The sequence below is a fragment of the Scyliorhinus canicula genome, chromosome 1 (assembly GCF_902713615.1).
Source record: "Scyliorhinus canicula chromosome 1, sScyCan1.1, whole genome shotgun sequence".
NCBI classification, from domain to species: domain Eukaryota; kingdom Metazoa; phylum Chordata; class Chondrichthyes; order Carcharhiniformes; family Scyliorhinidae; genus Scyliorhinus; species Scyliorhinus canicula.
Window position 1 is genome coordinate 304,790,076 of NC_052146.1, and position 18,528 is coordinate 304,808,603.

General features: G+C 46.1%; 1 protein-coding gene and 1 long non-coding RNA gene across 5 annotated transcripts in view; one reads left to right on the plus strand and one right to left on the minus strand.

Moving 5' to 3' along the window:
* The window catches only part of LOC119976369 (collagen alpha-1(XII) chain-like), a 370,037-nt gene that overhangs the window by 66,730 nt on the left and 284,779 nt on the right, over positions 1 to 18,528 (minus strand). For all 4 annotated transcript variants that reach the window (XM_038816870.1, XM_038816860.1, XM_038816879.1 and 1 more), the window contains 4 exons: positions 15,367 to 15,453; positions 14,810 to 14,863; positions 13,890 to 13,985; positions 1,840 to 1,893 (listed from right to left, as the gene is read on the minus strand). In XM_038816870.1, coding sequence (XP_038672798.1) covers positions 1,840 to 1,893; positions 13,890 to 13,985; positions 14,810 to 14,863; positions 15,367 to 15,453 — 291 coding nt within the window. The remainder of the gene's footprint in view (positions 1 to 1,839; positions 1,894 to 13,889; positions 13,986 to 14,809; positions 14,864 to 15,366; positions 15,454 to 18,528) is intronic.
* LOC119976389 overlaps positions 1 to 18,528 on the plus strand; it is a 128,520-nt gene that overhangs the window by 32,060 nt on the left and 77,932 nt on the right. The window lies entirely within an intron of this gene.

Genomic DNA, 18,528 nt, shown 5'->3' on the forward strand with positions numbered 1-18,528 from the left:
GCAAGGGAGTCATGGAGGGCAGGTTGGCAGGAGAGTAGAGAGTTCAGGCCTCACTCAGAACAGCCATGATCTTGTGGGTTCCAAGGGCCGAATTAGACTCCTTTCTTATGATCTTATGATCACTGTTCACAAAAAATTTCAGTGACTGCTTTTTATCTGACTGTTCTCAAGAAAGAGTTCAGACAAAAAACCTTTTTGGGAATGGGAATGTGGGTTGAGCAGAAGCATTAAACTGAGAGCAGCACCATGTGATATGGTGGATATAGTGATGGGTGAGGCCTTGGCAGAAGGCAGAGTAATATTTGTGGTGTGACACAGGCCACAAGAGACAAGAAATGTATGAAAAGCTCACTTTTTACACAGCAATGTCACAATGTATAAAAAGAGCTAATATCTATTTGATTAGTTAGAAATCCAATTATGTGAGAAAGACGTTGCACAACTATAGCCACCATGGTAATGTGCAATTAGAACAATTAGTGGCAGCACGGTAGCATTGTGTATAGCGCAATCGCTTCACAGCTCCAGGGTCCCAGGTTCGATTCCGGCTTGGGTCACTGTCTGTGTGGAGTCTGCACATCCTCCCCGTGTGTGCGTGGGTTTCCTCCGGGTGCTCCGGTTTCCTCCCACAGTCCAAAGATGTGCAGGTTAGGTGGATTGGCCATGATAAATTGTCCTTAGTGTCCACAATTGCCCATAGTGTTGGGTGGGGTTACTGAGTTACGGGGATAGGGTGGAGGTGTTGACCTTGGGTAGGGTGCTCTTTCCAAGAGCTGGTGCAGACTCGATGGGCCGAATAGTCTCCTTCTGCACTGTAAATTCTATGTAATAATTCAATTTGAAATAATTTTAAATTTCAAATTTCTCATTAGAACCTGTAAGTAACTCTTTGCAGATATTTATAATGCAATGATAAAAATGATGTGCTTTTTCTTTAAATAGAACATCATAATAATTATAATATTCAAGCAAATTAATGTAGTATGCAGGTTGGATGTACTGTTCTATCGGGCAATCATTGACGCAGCATAGGTTGATGCAAGGTAAAGCTCCCACTACGCTTTGCCAAAAGGGCCAGATACAAGACAGGTTAGATGAACACTAAAAGTTCCTACTCTACTGTTTCATCAAGCACTCAGTGATACAGCATTGTTTAGAATCAGATTTTTTTTTAGTTTTTTTTTTCATAAATTCAGAATACCTAATCATTTTTTTTCCAATTAAGGGGCAATTTAGCATGGCCAATCAACCTCCCCTGCACATCTCTGGGTTGTGGGGGCGAAACCCACTAAAACACGGGGAGAATGTGCAAACTCCACATGGACAGTGACCCGGGGCCGAGATCGAACCTGGGTCCTCGGCGCCATGTGGCATCAGGGCTAACGCACTGCGCCACTGTGCTGCCCAGGTTAGAATCAGAGTTAAGTTCCCTCCGCACTGCCCCATCAAACACTCTAAGATTAAGCACAATTCTTCCCCAGAGGAGAGCACTTTGTGTTACTTTAATTTCCTCCAGCATGCACAGTTAATGGGCTGGATTCTCCGGTCCCCCAGCCTGTGTTTCTCAGTCGTGCACCTTTCGCTGGCGACAGGAGTCTCTATTCCCGCCGCTTGTCAATGGCATTTCCCATTAAAGCCACTCCACACTGCCGGGAAAATCACTGGCGCGGGTGTGCTCCCAGCAGGAAAAGAAAATACCAATGGACGGAGAATTGTGACATTGTCTCTTTGAATTAGATTCCCAATTCACTCTTCTTTGTGGAATGTTTAATACTCCAAACTATTCAGCTTTTACACGATAATGTAACCCCAGGGAAAATGAAACAGAAAAGTACTTACTGTTCGGCCTACCAGTCCTGGTTCTCCTGCATCACCTTTCACTCCAGGGCGTCCCTGTAACAGACATAGCCCAGATTATCAACCCAGCAAAGAAATGGCCTTACAAGGACCAACAATTTCCCACTAATTTCAACTACATGAAGGCACTGATGAAAATAACATAGGAACAGAACTAAGCCATTCAGCCATTTGAGCCTGATCCATCATTACATCAGATCATGGCTGATCTGTACCTTAGCTCACTTACCTGCCTCTGCATAAAATCCCTGACATCCATATCCAACAAAGATCTATCACTTTGAATCTTGAAAGCTTCAATTGTGCCAGCATCCACATGTTTTTGGGTGACATAGTTCCAAATGATCACTCTGTGAGGAAGTGCTTACTGTATAAACTGGCTTTAATATAAAGATTATGGGTGGGATTCTCCTTTCCGGGGACTAAGTCCTCACGCTGACGGGAAAACCGGCGCGAACCACTCCAGCGTCAACAGTCCCCGAAAGTGCGTAATTCTCCACTTCCGGGGGCTAGAAGGACACTGGAGGGGTTAGCACCGTGCCAGCCGGCTCCGAAGGGACTGCGCGAGTCCACGCATGCGTCAAAGGGCCGGCTTGATCCCGGGTATACGCGGAATCGCTGGCGTATGCGTAGGGGCTCTCTTCTCTGCGCCGGCCATGGCGGAGCACTGCAGGGACTTGCGCGGAAGGAAGGTGTGCCCCCATGGCACAGGCCCACCTGCCTGGAATGTGGGGCAGGACGCCGGGGAGCGGCATGAATCCCGATCCGCCTCCCCGACGCCGGCTGCAGAATTCTCTGGCGTAGGTTTTCGGGCGAAGGCGGGGATCACGGCACGCGGGTCGGGGGCCTTTGGCAGCGGGCCCTGTGGCAATTCTCCGGGCCCCGATGTGCTGAGCGGCCGCCCATTTTCGGCCAGTCCCGCCGGTGTGAAATGACATGGTCCATCCCTGTGGGACCTGGCTTGGAGGGCGGTTAGCGGGATCCTCGGCGGGGAGCGGGGGGATCTGGTTCCGGGGGGGGTGCCCCATGGTGGCCTAGCTGACGGGCGGACCTGTGCCGTAGGGGCACTCTTTCCCTCCGCGCCGGCCTCTGCAAGGCTCTGCCATGGCCAGCGCGGAAAAGAAACCCCCTGCACATGCGCAGGAAACACGGCAGCGGTTCTGCGCATGATCCAGAACATGCTGGCAGTCCTGCGCCGGCCGGCGGCAGCCCCAGCCCTTTGGCGCCGGTTGGCACAGCGCCATTCCCTCCAGCGCCGGCCTAGCCCCCGAAGTGTGGAGCGTTCCGCAACATCTGGGTGGCCCGACGCCAGAGTGGTTCGCGCCGCTCTTGGCGCTGGTACGGGCCGCCCCGCCGATTGCGGGATAATCCCGCCCGTGTTCTCCGATGAGAATCAAGCATCACGGGAAAATCGGGATTGGCGTCGTGAACACCATGTTCCGAACCCTGCCCCGCTCTTGGCAGTGGGAACAAGGTTCACGCAATGTCAGTGGGAGCATGTAAATAAATGCAAATTGGTCTTAATTACCTATTTGCATCTATTCAGTGTGCCCGGTGTTCTATACTCTGGCCTGCCGTGATTCTCCGGTCCCTGCGGCCGGGAGTAACGTGGGCACAGATCACTTGGGCGGGATTCTGCCGTAATCGGCGGGGCAGACAAGTCCGGCGGGATGCAGTGGCGTGAACCACTCCACCGTTGTGCCACCCCAAAGGTGCAGACTCCTTGGCACCTTCAGGAGTTAGGCCCGCCCCGGAGTGGTTTGCGCCCCACCGGCCGGCAGGAAAGTGGCTTGGCACCATGCCAACCGGCGCTGAAGGACCTCCGCCGGCTGGTGCGAGTTGGCGCATGCGCGGGAGCGCCAGCGTGTGCTGACGTCATCTCCGCGCATGCGCAAAGGGCTTCGTTTCTGCACCGGCAATGGCGGACTGCTACAGCCGCCGGTGCAGAACAATAGAGTGCCCCCACTGCACAGGCGGCCGGCGGATCGGTGGTCCCCAATCACGGGCCAGGCCACCGTGGGGGCATCTCCTGGGGCCAGATCCCCCCGCACCAACCCAAGAACCCCGGAGGCCACCCGCGACACCAGGTCCCGTCGGTAAGGGACCTACTCCAGTTTACGTTGGCGGGACTGGCAAAAAACAGGCGGGACTTCGGCCCATCACAGGCTGAAGAATTCGGCAGCCCCAGGGCCCATTGAGTCGCGCCAGTCCCCGCCATTCTCCGAGGCGGGCGGCGCGATTCATGCCGGGCCGCTTTTTGGGGGGCCGGAGAATTTGGAGGACGGCGGGGGCGGGATTCATGCCAACCCCGGCGATTCTCCGACCTAGCGGGGGTCGGAGAATCCCGCCCCTTGTCTCTACCAGCATGGCTCTGGTATTGTGGCCCTCGCAGTGGGTCAAGGTGGGAATTGGTTGCAATCTCAGCATAAGTGCATTCCAATCACTCAAGCGTGTGATTTTACTGCACTTACCGCTCTTTGATGTGGTTAATGTTTGCAAACATTGGGGAAATGAAAGAATCAAAGCTGCAGCTGTTTTGTAGAAGCTGTCAATCGGAGACCATTACTAGAACACTATCAATGGCTTGCAACTAGTGGATCTGTGGGAACCAAATGCAGATCACAGCTGCTTTCCTTCCAGGAATGGGCACGTGCTGTTGTAAAGTAAGTGCTACAGTTGTACATCTTATCACTGCCCCTGTGGTTAGCATTGTCGCTTCACAGCTCCAGGGTCCCAGGTTCGATTCCCGGCTTGGGTCACTGTCTGTGCGGAGTCTGCACGTTCTCCCCGTGTGTGTGTGGGTTTCCTCCGGGTGCTCCGGTTTCCTCCCACAGTCCAAAGATGTGCAGGTTAGGTGGATTGGCCAGGATAAATTGCCCTTAGTGTCCAAAGGGGTTGGGTGATGTTGCTGGGTTACGGGTATGGGGCGGAGTTCTGGGCTTAAATGGGGTGCTCTTTCCAAGGGCGGTGCAGGCTAGATGGGCCAAATGGCCTCCTTCTGCATTGTAAATTCTATGTTCTCTGAAGAGAAAAGGCTAGTGAATGTTTTGAGCATGTAAATATTCCAGATTTGAAACATTACCATGTTTATAATCAGATAATGGTAGATTAACTGTGTATTCAGCATTTTTCTCTCTCATCCAGACGGAAAGATAGATGAGTGATGGAAAGATTAACAACTTTAATATGTTATATGAGAAAAGCCAAAGATGAGAAATAGCTATTTGACCCATTGAAGTTCATCTCTCAAGTTCCTTAACTTTCGTATAATAGTGTCCAGCTGTATTTTCAATGTGGTTTTTCCTCTACTATTTCAGATTATTCCAAACATTTATCACTCTTTGGAGTAAATTCTTCCTAATATCTGTTTTAGATTTACTTGTCATAAATTTAAATTGATGTCCCCCCTACCCCTGCTTTCCTGGCTTGTTTTAAAGTAATGAAGTAAAGCTTCCCCTGTTTTATATTTTATCTGTCTGGATGTTCTGAAAGTGCCTTCATCCTTGGCTGATGAATCTGGCTTTCCCTAACCCTGCTCATAGCTCATCCTCTTTACATCTGGGACTGGTCTTGTTGAACACCTTCCCAATACTTGTATGCCAGAACTGAGCACAGTACGTCAAGTATGAGTTGACTAGTGAATCGCATAGTCCCTGAAGAGTTGTACTGTGTACTATTCCAGTTATATGTTCTCGCATTCTAACATATTTTTTAGCACGTTGAAAATTAAAAGTTTGATGTTATTCCCAGCCCGCTTTCTAAGTCTCCTTGTGATGTATCTATTTCATTCATTCAATTCTTACAACATGATTTATGCTCGAAGCAAGTCTCTGGATAAAGTATTCATTTTTACTTCATTTATGGGGTTTGGGCATCACTTTTATTGCTTTATTGCTCATCGCTTATTGCACTTAAGGTCATGGTGAGCAGTCTTGTTGAGCAACTTCACTCCATGTGGTGAAGGTGCTTCCACAGTACTATTAGGTTTGGAGTCCAGGAGCATGATTCAGCGGACTCAAGTTGAAGTCCACTAAATGGCATGTTTAGCAGGGTGTTTCTCAGCAGCTGCAGTGCCAAGAAAAAATCCCACTATCCAACGGAACTTTGCTGTTTATCTTGGCCTTGAGGAGTTTTTCCCCGCTGTGGCCGCACTTAGAGGGATTTCCTGCTGGTGAACTGAAGCAACCCTAAAATAGAAACAAAATACTGCAAATACTGCACAGTGGGTAGCACTGTTGCTTCACAGCTCCATGGTCCCAAGTTCGATTCCTGGCTTCGGTCACTGTGTGGGGTCTGCACGTTCTCCCTGTGTTTGCGTGGGTTTCCTCCAGGGGCTCCGGTTTCCTCCCACAAGTCCCAAAAGACGTGCTGTTAGATAATTTGGACATTCTGAATTCTCCCTCTGTGTACCGGAGCAGGCGCCAGAATGTGGTGACTAGGGGCTTTTCACAGTAATTTCATTGCAGTGTAAATGTAAGCCTACTTATGACAATAAAGATCATTTAAAAAGTTCTGATCTGAACTGTCCATTTCCTTCCAAGATGAAAGCGCGTTGGGAGCTCAAGGACAGATAATTAGTATTTTTACCTGGACAAAAGCTTATCAAGTTCATGTTATTATGGAGATGAGCTTTGTAGAAAGGGTGCATCTTTCACAGTCTAGGAGAGAGGGAGCAGCTTCTCAAAAGAATCATAGAATTTACAGTACAGAAGGAGGCCATTCGACCCATCGAATCTGCACCAGCCCTTGGAAGAGCACCCCATTTAAGCCCACACTTTCAACTTATCCCCGTAACCCAGTAACCCCACCTAACCCTTTTGGACACTAAGGGCAATTTAGCGTGGCCAATCCACCTAACCTGCACATCTTTGGACTGTGGGAGGAAACCAGAGCACCCAGAGGAAACCCACGCAGACATGGGGAGAACGTGCAGACTCCACACAGACAGTGACCCAAGCCGGGAATTGAACCTGGGTCCCTGGTGCTGTGAAGTAACTGTGCTAACCACTGTGCGATCCCACAGCATCCTTCATGGGATGTGGGCATCGCTGGCTAGGCCAGCATCTACTCGCTCCCTCTTTTCATGTACTGTCTTCTAAGACGCCACTGATGACCATGAATCTCCATGTTGATTTTGCTCTGGATTTGTGGATCATCTTCATTCATCCAGATTGCAAGGTTCCTTATAAATATTGTTCTTCATCGACCTCTATTTCCTTCATTATTGATCCTTCTCATCCATCAGTAACAGACTTTATAAATCATGATTTCTTATTATGTGCCCAAGAAATTCAAACTGTCTCCTCCAGAACTTGGTCAGCGGAGTCCTTTGGTCTTAGATATCACTAGCATCGCTTCATTGATAGCTTGGCTTGTCCAAGGTATCTTCATTATTCGCCTCAAAAACCATAATTCTGCAGCCTCAATTCTTCACTGCATTGCATCACTGATTATTCAACACCCGCCTACATATGTCAAAGTTGGTATGGGACATGGCATTCCAGGATTCTCAGCTTTGTTTTCATCGTTAATTTCTAGTTGATCATAACCTTTTCTCATTTTTTGAAATACAGCTTTGGCCATTCCAAATTTCATCTTAATTATTTGGTCGTACTTTCCGTTCGATGTTAACATGTGAACATAACTCCGAGAGAACAAATTTTGTCTGCTGTGTGATCTATTCATTCTTCACTGTGATTTTACAGTCTGGCATGACTTTCTTTTTGGAAACTACTAGACATTTTGTTTTCTTACAATTTATTGTAATTATGTGCTATTATCAATAACAGCAATTATTGCCCATCCACATTTACTCCTGAGAAGGTGGTGGTGAGCTGTTTTATTGAACCATTGCAGTTCATGTGGTGTAGGTAGACCCAATGTGCTGTTAGGAAGGATTCTTTACTTTGAAGTACAGGTTACTACAACAAGTGATTCCAGCATTTGCAGTATTTTGCTTCTATTTTAATGTTTAATCTTAGAGCTTTTATTCTGGTTGTGAGAGTAAAACTCTGAAAATGTGAAATTTGAGCACGTTATCATTTCAGAAGTGTTGGTGAGGGTAATGATGTTGATGTGGTGTACGCGGCTTCCAAAAGGCATTTGATAAAGTGCCACGTAAAGACTTGTGAGCAAAGTTAGAGCTCATGGAATAAAAAGGACAGGGGCAACATGGGTACAAAATTGGCTGAGTGATAGAGAATAGAGTGGTGGTGAATAGATGTTTTTCATACTGGAGGAAGGTTTAGAGTCGAGTTTTTCAATGATTGGTGTTAGAACCCCTGCTCTTCCTGATATATATGAATGAACTAAATCTTGGTCAACAGGGCAGAATTTCAAAATTTTCATAAATAACATTTGGAAGTATGGTGACCCATGAAGCAGATAGTGTAGAACTTCAAAAGGACAAAGATATATTGGCTGAATGGACAGCCAAGTGACAAATTAAGTTTAATGCAGAGAAATATGAAATCATTCATTTTGGTAAGAAGAATGGAGAACGATAAAATGAAATAACGGGTACTATTCTAAAGGACGTGCAGGAGTGAAAGGACCTGTGTGTATGTGTGCACAAACCATTGAAGGTGGTTGGCCAGGTTCAGAGTATAGTTCATAAAATATACAGCATTCTGGATTTTATCAATAGACGCAAAAATAAAAAAAAGAGTTGAAATTGAATCAGTACAAAACACTGGTTGAGCCTCAACTGCAGTATTGTGTCCAAGTCTGAGCAACGCATTCTAGGAATGATGCAAAGGCACAAGAGAGGGTGCAGAATAGATCCATGAGAACGGTTCCAGGAATGAGGAAATTTAGTTACATAGAAAGATTGGAGAAACTGCGACTGTTCTCCTTGGATAAGACATTTTTGAGGGGAGATTTAAATTATTTAAAACCTTAAGCTGTTTGGACAGAGTAGATAGGGCAAAACTGTTCCCATTGGTGGAAAGATTGAGAACAAGAGGGCAGAGTTTTAAATTGATTGGCAAAAGAAGCAGTAATGGCATGGGGAAAACCTTTTCATGTTGTGAGTAGTTAGGATCTAGAATCTACTGTCTGCCAGTGTGGTGGAGATTTTCAAAAGGAAGTTCAAACATTATCTGAAAAGGAAAGAAATTACACGGTTATGGGAAAAAGACAAGGGCATTGCTCCTTCAGAGTACCAGCAGAGACACAATGGGCCAAATGGCCTCCTTCTGTGCTCTAACTATTCTATGATTGTGTGAAAGTAACTGGAGGCTATTAACACTGAAGTTACCTTCAGACTGTAGAAGTACAAAGGTCTTACACATGTGTCTTTAAAGGTAAATTAATCCCGTTTGATATAATTCTTTAAGTCTACATGAAATAATTAACTAAATTATGGATTGAGGAAGCTGGTAATTGTAGCGGCACATTTGCACTTACACAAACTTGGATAATGTTTTCCATCTGAGGCTGGTCCAGTGCCATGACATTCGTTTGAGTGTTTCAGTGCCAATAGATCTTGTCTTACTAAAGCCTTGTGCCAATGGAATAGAGCCATGGATAAAGTAGCAGATTGTTGAGAGATTAATTGGAACTGAGGAGTAAAAAAGTCAATAGCTATGCCATAATCTGCCTTGCAAAGCTGTTAAAGACCTATGGTAATGAATGGTATTGTAAACATGCTTATTTTGCAGTCCACAAAACTGTTATAACAACCGTAATGAAATCAATCTTGACTTTAAAACTTGTTTATTTGTTGAATTTCATCCATGCAGCGTCATTCAGCACCTTGACTGATGGAGGCCTTTGTTTCCACAATGAGACCTTGGATGTGCAAAGGCAAAACCTGAAGAAATGTTTGAACAGGGAGTTGGAAGCAATATGGGGTGATAGAGTTCTCCCCATGATCTCTTCTCCAACATCTTGGTCATGGACGAAGCATTTCCTTCCTTAACAAAGAACTGAATCCACATTTCTCTTGAATTTGTACATGTATCCTCGATCATGTAATTTTTCATCAGTGTTGATCAAATAGCAGGGCAACGTCCATTTAGAGGCCAATAACATTATGACACAGCAACACTCCAAATAATTCCTCTTCAACCAAGGTGATATAGGGTGCAATCTAACCAAATTCATTCTAAATGTGGTCGTAAGCGGGAATAACTTTCCGACGGCTGACCTCACAAGGCCGTCACTGGTATCCAAGGTTAATTAGGGCACTTAATGATGTCCCACTGGTTTTACACTGCAAATGACTGTCCCACCAACTCATTTACCGGGATCGTGCCCGGCCTGCTAACAAGGTGGTGCAGCACTTAAACCAATATCACAGAACAAACCTCAGATGGCACGCAGCCATGCCACCACACAGACCAGCTCCGTGATTTGGCGATGCTGACGTAGCCAGACTGATACATGTGCTGGAGACCAGGAGGGATACCCAGTTCCCCCAAGGGGTTTGGAGGGTCAGCCACAGTTGCAGATGCACATCAGATGGAGGCAGGAACATACAGGCAAGACAGCTGTCGGAGGTCTGCTGGATCCCAAGATCCAACTGAATCCCAGTCAGATGCTGAGCGTCTGGACCAGGCTTTTCTGGAGCTGATGCAGTCGATAGGGTGGGGCCATGGGATACAGAGGAGGATGTCAGCGACACTCCAGTGCATCCATAGCCGATTGGAGTAGTCCCAGAGACAAGGGCGCAGGAGGTAGCTTCGGCAAAGTGTGGCACTGAGGCCAACACTGCTAGGGTGGCGACTGCCTGGTGCATTACGTCAGCAGTCTGAGCGGTAGTGTCCAAGGCATGGCGCAGTCAGTGACAGCCATGTCTGCGCACCTTGACAGCATGTCAGAGTCATTGGGGGACGTTCCTTGACCGGGTGGACCTTTTCAAGATGCTGCAGAACATGTGGGCATTGCCGAGGCACTGCGGAGCATGTTCCAGAGCTGGGGGATTTGTCCCAGTAGGTGGACCTTGCCGGGGCACTGCAAAGTATGCCCCAGTCTCAGATGGGCACTGCCAAGGTGCTCCAGAGCATGGCCTGGTCGCTGAGGGCCTTGTCCTAGATGCAGGAGGAAATTGGTGAGGCACGCAGAGCATGGCCCGCCGAAGAGTGGCATTGCCGAAGGCATCGACACCATCTTGCGGACATTGGGGAGTCACCAGATCTGGCAGAGCCAGATGTTGCAGGGGCATCCGGAGCTCAATCTAGCTGCCCCTCCGTCCCGAGCTGACCCCCCACGGCACTCTGGACATTGATTCGGAGGAAGGAGCGCTGGCGGCCTACCCAAAGTCTCCCTACAGGGAGATGATGGCAGCCGCCAACTCTCCCAAGTCTATCCCAGCGATATCGGTGCTCCTCAGGGTCAATGTGCAAGACAGGGTGGCATGGCAAAGTATGCACCACTGCCAAGTTAGCAGGGGCCATCTGACAGAGGATGCCCGAGAGCGGCATCAAAGACCACTGGAAGCAGTAACAAGCAGGCTGCCCCCACCTCTAACCTGGGGAATCACCTAGACCTAGCAGCAGAGCACGGAGAATTAAGCACAATGAGGATCATAAAGAGGGCACTGTGCCAGGTTCTGGGTGGCACACCAGACCACCACAAAGCGGGAGACCTTCCCGGGGGTACGCTGCAGTGCAATACCAAAGCGGTTGAGGAATCGGAATCACATTTTCTGCTATCCGATGCACCGCTCAATGACTGCCTGGGTTGCCACATGGGCTTGGTTGTATGGGATCTCCTCATGGTCTCTGGCCTCCGTACTGGCATCATTAGCCATGACCTATGGGAGTACCAGTCACCCTGGGGTGTTCTACGGAGATGCTGGGGATCTCCAGCTGCCCCAGGATGTAGCTGTCATGCACACACGTGCATGATTTTCAGGTGATAGTCTCACACGGGTTGGACGTTCAGGGAGTGGAACACCTTCCTGTTTCTGAAGTGTGCTCCTGGACCGCCTGGTACGTGAAAAGCGACAAGCATGCCACCTGTTACTTCCTGGGCCACCTGCATGGGCCACCCCGGCAATGGAAGAGAATCTTGTTGCCCAGGTATCTTATTTGGCTTGGTCCAGGTCAGACTTTATGTAGTCATCTATGCGGGTAAAAAGGGCATCTGTGACCTGCGAGCTGTTGGCTGGGAAATGACATACTAGTTCCCACTCGAACCTTGGAATGGTCACAAGGCGTAAAAGTTCAGGGCGACAGTGGCGACAGCGTCGATGGAGGCTTAAGGCGGTGGCCCATGTGCAGGGCCTCACCCCACACCCTGAGAATCCGGCTGGCCAGGGACCCAGAGGGGGAGGCCAGTGACGGCACAAGGTGTATTGTCCTTCTCGTTAGCGGTATGGAGATTGGACTTAACTGGTGATTATTGGTTTCTCGGCATGCCGCTTGCAGCAGGATCCACTTCTTGCCAACGAGAGTGGACCAGTTAGATCAGAAACCAATCGGGTCTGGCATGGTTCATTCACCTTTGAAAACATCTGTCAACTGGCACAGTTTGTAAGAAACTTCTTGAAGATGTTTACTTGCATTTTTCTTTTGAGAAGTAGCCAATTGCACGATGAGGAAACTTTGGCAATACTAACCAAGATTCAATTGACTGTCGCTGGATGGTCAGCTGGTTAAATTAGTTTCCACTAAAGAAGGAAACTGATCAACCCCGTCCAGTTACCTCTTGTAGCGCGCCTTGTGGTTGCTGTTTTGCTAAATATTAAATGAAACTATCGAGAAATTTATCAGTTCCAAATAATGCTCTAAATTATCAAATTTCGATTCCTAAAATGTTACGTTTCAACCAAAAAATACACTTTGTGGTTTTGTGTAATTTTTTTGTGAAAAATTAGTCTTGACAGTGGAAGTCATCCACCTGCTGAATCTCTTCTGGATCCTATTTTATTTCAGAAATTTCACTCTACTGGGATTGTAAAATGCATATGTTGTAAGTGATAGCTTATGGCATGTGTAATTGAGAAAAGCAAACCCAATCTATATAATATTTTGGTAGTGTATACTAGTGAAAGGCGAAGCAGCACAAGGGATGACTGGAGGTAATGTCACACTCCTCACAACAAAAGTCAGATCCTCACTAACAACATTATAGAAGACAGTGAAGCAGTGTCACCAATTAAAATGTAGGAAAGAATGCAGGCTAAGGCAATAATGTTTAATTTACAGCACCTCACATACATTTGACCTCCAGCACTTAGAAGCACAATATCTGCAAATGCATCCAGAAGGTTACGGCCTCCAAATTTCCATCGCAGTCACACATCTTCATGACATGGAAATATATCGCCATTCCTCACTCCTCGGGAATCCTGGAATTCCCGAACTAACAGCGCAATGGAGGAATAATTTAAGATGGTCTGCAACAGCTCAAGCGGTTGTCTAATCATCAGCTTCTAAAAGCAGTGAGGGCTGAGCAATAAATGCTGGCCTTACTCGTGATGTCAACATCTCAAGTAAAATTGAATGAATTTTTACATTTGGGCAAAAACAATTGCCTAATAAACATTATACATTTCTTCTCCCATCTCTCTTGAAATTCTGACCTTATATTAATTGCAAAACTGGAAATGTGGGAAAAACATGTTTTTGTCTTGACAAATCAGCCACCAATTTGGGGTTTCGACAGTTTCTGAATGTTCACTTACTGAATGTTCTGGGGGCCAATACATTCTCTTTGAATTTAGTGAGGTAACCCACAATGTAAAAAGTCAGCACCAAATAAGAATGTCTTCCAATTATATATATTCCAATCATATATATTTATGTAGATGACATGCAGATAAACAGTTGATTGAAAGGAGAGGAGAGACTAGAATAACTTTGAAGTTAAACATTTAAATATATATATATTAGAATTATCAGAGTCAATCCCAGAATAATATTATAATTCCCATGAAACCTATGAGAATGATAATATTCTGGGATTGGTCCTGTTGCCCATTCTTAAAAGCACACTGATCGCCTTGCAACAATCCTGTACCGTGTCCAAGACTATATTGACATGAAAAGCAGGGCAGGGACAGGAAGCAAAACAAATAGACTCACTGGTGCTCCTGGAAGCGATAATCCATTAGCACCCTGCGGGCCAGGGAGACCTTGTGGGCCTGGAGGTCCTAGCTCACCACGTGGACCTGGTGGACCCTGCAAAAAAAGCAATTAAGAGTTTTATTATTTTTGCTTTCTGCATGACAAACAAAAACAAATCTATAGCTGTTATTTCAGTTATCTGTGCCCGTTACGTAAATCTGAATATTGCTCCAAACCAAACATGCATATATTTCACCTGGATATTGGCCAGAAGCTTACAAATCCTGCTGGCTCTGTGGTAATGACATCAGTCAGCACGTAACAGAACCATGCAAAGCAGGTTCAGTCTCTAATCTGTGCTGAGTTAACTGACCTGGTGTATTTGCACAAAATCTCACAAAAATCAATGAAATAATGTCCCTGTAATCTATTTTCATGATGCTGATTGATTAAACACTGCTATGGGATCCTTTGCACCCAGCTGGGAGAGAGGGTATACAACAACCTCAGTTCAATGTCTCTCATCTAACAGTTGATTTCTCTGACAGTACAATACTCCCTCGGTCGCACATTAACTCAAGTCTCTGGAATGGGTTTCATCCTATAATCTTTTGTTTTGAAGGCAAGACTAATATCCAGTGGTCCACAGTTGGGACTTTGGTGGGAGGTGTCACACTGCCAGTGAAGAAGGATCCATTATCAGAGACCCCATTCCTTGATGTCTGTTGGGCCACAATGATGTGTGAATATATGCAAATGTCAGTTAAGAATGAGAAGGTGCTGGGCTGAGATACGCTCAGTTCTACAATAATCTGCTGACTCTCATAGCCATGGTAGCAAAGGTTTGAGGGCAGCCCTAAAACTAAATCCCAGCATCACTTAACATCTTCAGCGGGAAGGGAGAAAAAAACAGAAGAAATTTAAAAGAAGATACTTACAGGTTGCCCATGTGGACCTCTTTCTCCTCTAGGTCCTTTGCTACCACCTTGACCCTGTTAATGGAACAAATCACAGAGAAGGAAAAATAAGCACTGCTTGCATTCTATTCATATGGATTCCCTCCAGCCCTGTAACACTCACCCCATCTCCCCCTTCCCTCGCTCACAAAAAAAACCAAGGAGGAAATATCTGAGATGGCCTTATTTGGATACGTTAGGTGACTGAATCTGTTTCATTACACGTGGACATAATTAGTAAATTATACACACTCAAGCATAAAAAAGTCCTGGCTCAGCATTTTCCTTCACTTGTCATTGGATAATTCATGATTGTTAAACTCAATCCTTTCATTTTCTTTCAATATAAATTACATTCAGAAGCAATGCGTTTCTAAGATCTTGAACATTTTTTGCTTGTGATTCGAATGTCATTAGCACTAATGCAATAATCGCATCTTTGCCACATTATTCTCGCTATCTCGCTTTTCACTTAGCTTTGTGGATTATGTGAACTGTGTTTTAAGCCAGGAATGGAAATGAATAAAGTACTTCCTTACAGAAGGTCCAGGAGGTCCTGGGGGCCCAATGTTGGCCTGAGCACATGTGCAGGCGTGTGGAAGAGCTGGACATTTGGCTTCATCTCTCTGAAAATACAGAAAACAGATTACTTTGGAGCAAAACAAAAAGGATAATCACACTAAAAATCATCTTTGTTGATGTTAAAATCTACTAACTGAAGTCAACTGCTTTAATTTGTATATTTTAAATGAGGTAATTTGCAGTTCTTACTTGGACAGATATAGGGGGCAATTTTCCGGCCCCGTTTTGACCTGCGCAAATCCGGTTATGGCCGGAAACCCTCGTGAGAGGACCATAATGGGATTAGCGCTGGCCTCACACCAGAACGCGATGATCCTCAGTCCTCCCAGCAGACATAATCAGGTTCAAGTCCAGCGAGGGTATGAACCTGATTACCGTGGATTTAAATGCATTTAAGTATCAAATTGGCTAGACATCGAATCATCCGGGAACAACATATGTTCCCACCAGCCGGCATGACGTGAAGCCGGCTGGAATCACTAATTGTCTCTACAAACGGAGACCAGACATGTGATGACCATGCAAGGACAGTGCAGCCTCTCGGTGGTTTGGGACATAGCAGGGCAGCGCCAAATGAGAGGGGAGGTGGTGGCAGACACAATCGCACACTCAGTAAGCTTGCGCACGGTGAAGTCGAGACATCCCAAGTGAGAGACAGCCAGAGTGGGAATTAGAACTTGGTAATTTGGAGCACTGTGGTAACACGGTGCAGAGTGGGAGGAGATGCATTTTCCCTTTTGGTTTTGTTTATTCTGGCTTTGTAACTGTTAATCTGCAGGGAGAGATCCAGAGTGCATTCTGGGAAGGCAAGTGATACAAATACCTTTTCAACTTGTTGGGGGGGGGAACTGAAGTGAAATCACAGTAAAAATGTGACCTGATTGGCTGGTGGGAAATTGTTAAATTTGAAAAAAGAAACATTGAGAAAGTAATTAAATTTAATTGATTAACTAGATAGTGGAGTAATTAAACCTGAGGGAAGAGATTAGTATTTAACATTTAATTTTGCAATAAAAATTTAGTGTCAGGACCATACAGTTAATTGTAAATCAATCTAACAATAATTCAATTGTTTATTTTAAATTAATTAACTAGTGCTTAAATGTCGATCAGCGGGGTGCAGTGCTCCAACTGTGAGATGTGGCAGATCTGTGATGCCTTCCAGTGTTCTGGTCAACTACATCTACAGCAAGTGGAACCAATGGCAGCTGCTCACGGACCACGGAGCAGCAGTTGGAGCAGCAGTTGGATGCACTTAGGAGCAAGTAGGTAGCGTTAAGCATCATAGATAGAGATTATAGAGATGTGGTCACACCCAAGGTGCAGGCAGACAGATGGGTGACCACTAGAAAGGGCAGCCAGTCAGTGCAGGAATCCTCTGCGGCTGTCCCCCTCTCTAACAGGTATACCTTTTTGGAAACTGTTGGGGGAGATAGCTTATCAGCCTATCAGTGGAAAACAACAGCAGCCAGAACAGTGGCACCACAACTGTATGTGTTGCTTAGCAGGAGAGGGCAATGTGCAGGAGAGCAATAGTTGTGGGGGAGTCGAAAGTAAGAGGCACAGATAGGCGCTTCTGTGGAAGGCAAAGAGACTCCAGGATGGGTCAAGGATGTCTCTGATTGAACACAGGGCATCCTGAAGGGGGAGGGTGAACAGCCAGAGGTTGTAGTACACATAGGTACTAATGACATAAGCAGGAAGAGTAATGAGGTCCTGCAGAAAGAGTTCAGGGAGTTAGACATTAAACTAAGAAGCAGGACCTCTAGGGTTGTAATCTCAGGATTATTCCCTGTGCCACGTGCCACTGAGGCTAGAAATAGGAGGACAATGCAGATAAACACGTGGCGAAACCAGAGGGTTTCAGGTTCTGGACAATTGGGATCTCTTCCGGGGCAGAAGGACGGGTTGCATCTAAACTCGAGGGGCACCAATATCTTGGCTGGGAGGTTTGCTAGTGTCACTCGGGAGGATTTAAACTAATATGGCAGGGGGGTGGGAACCAGAGCGTTAGCTTAGTAGGTGTCATAACTGAAGGGGAAATAGAGAACAAACAGAACATCACCCTGAGGCAGAGCAAAAAAGGTGACAAGTATGAGAAGGGAGCTGGTCAATGCAGGACTGAGGGTATTGTACCTTAATTCACGCAGTGTACGGAACAAGGTAAATGAGCTTGTTGCACACATTGAAATTGGCCGGTACGATGTTGTGGGCATCACAGAGACGTGGCTGCAAGGGGATCAGGGCTGGGATCTAAATATACAAGGATATGTGTCCTATCGAAAGGACAGGCAGATGGGCAAAGGGGGCGGAGTTGCATTGTTCGTAAGGAATGAAGTTAAATTGATAGCAAGGAGCGATATAGAATCAAAAGGCAGACTCTCTGTGGGTAGAGTTATGTACAGGCCCCCTAGCAGTAGTCAGGATGTGGGGCAGAAAATAAATCAGAAGATAGAGAAAGCATGTAAAAAAGGCAATATTACAATAATCATGGGCGACTTCAATATGCAGATGGACTGGAAAAATCAGGTTGGTAGTGTTTCCCAAGAAAAGGAATTTGTGGAATGTTTAAGAGGTGGTTTTTTGGAGCAGCTTGTGGAAGAGCCCACTAGGGAACAGGCAATTCTGGATTTGGTGATGTGTACTAAGACAGATTTGATTAGGGATCATAAGGTGAAGGAACCCCCAGGAATCAAAGACCACAATATGATAGAATTTACCCTGCAGTTTGAGAGGGAGAAGCTGGAGTCTGATGTAACAATATTACAATTAAATAAGGGTAACTACAAAGACATCAGGGAGGAGCTGGCCAGAGTTGATTGGAAAAAGAGACTCGCTGGGAAGATAGTGGAACAGCAATGGCAGGAGTTTTGGGGGGTTATTCGGGAGGCACAGCAGAAATTCATCCCAAGGAGGAGGAAACATGCTGAGGGCAGGACAAGGCATCCATGGTTGATGAGAGAAATCAAGGACAGCATGAAAGTAAAAGAAAAAGCATACAAAGTGGCAAGGATTAGTGGGAAGCCAGAGGATTGGGAATCATTTAAAAGCAAGCAGAGGACAACTAAAAAAGCAATAAGGGGAGAGAAGATGAAATATGTGTGCAAGTCAGCTAGTAA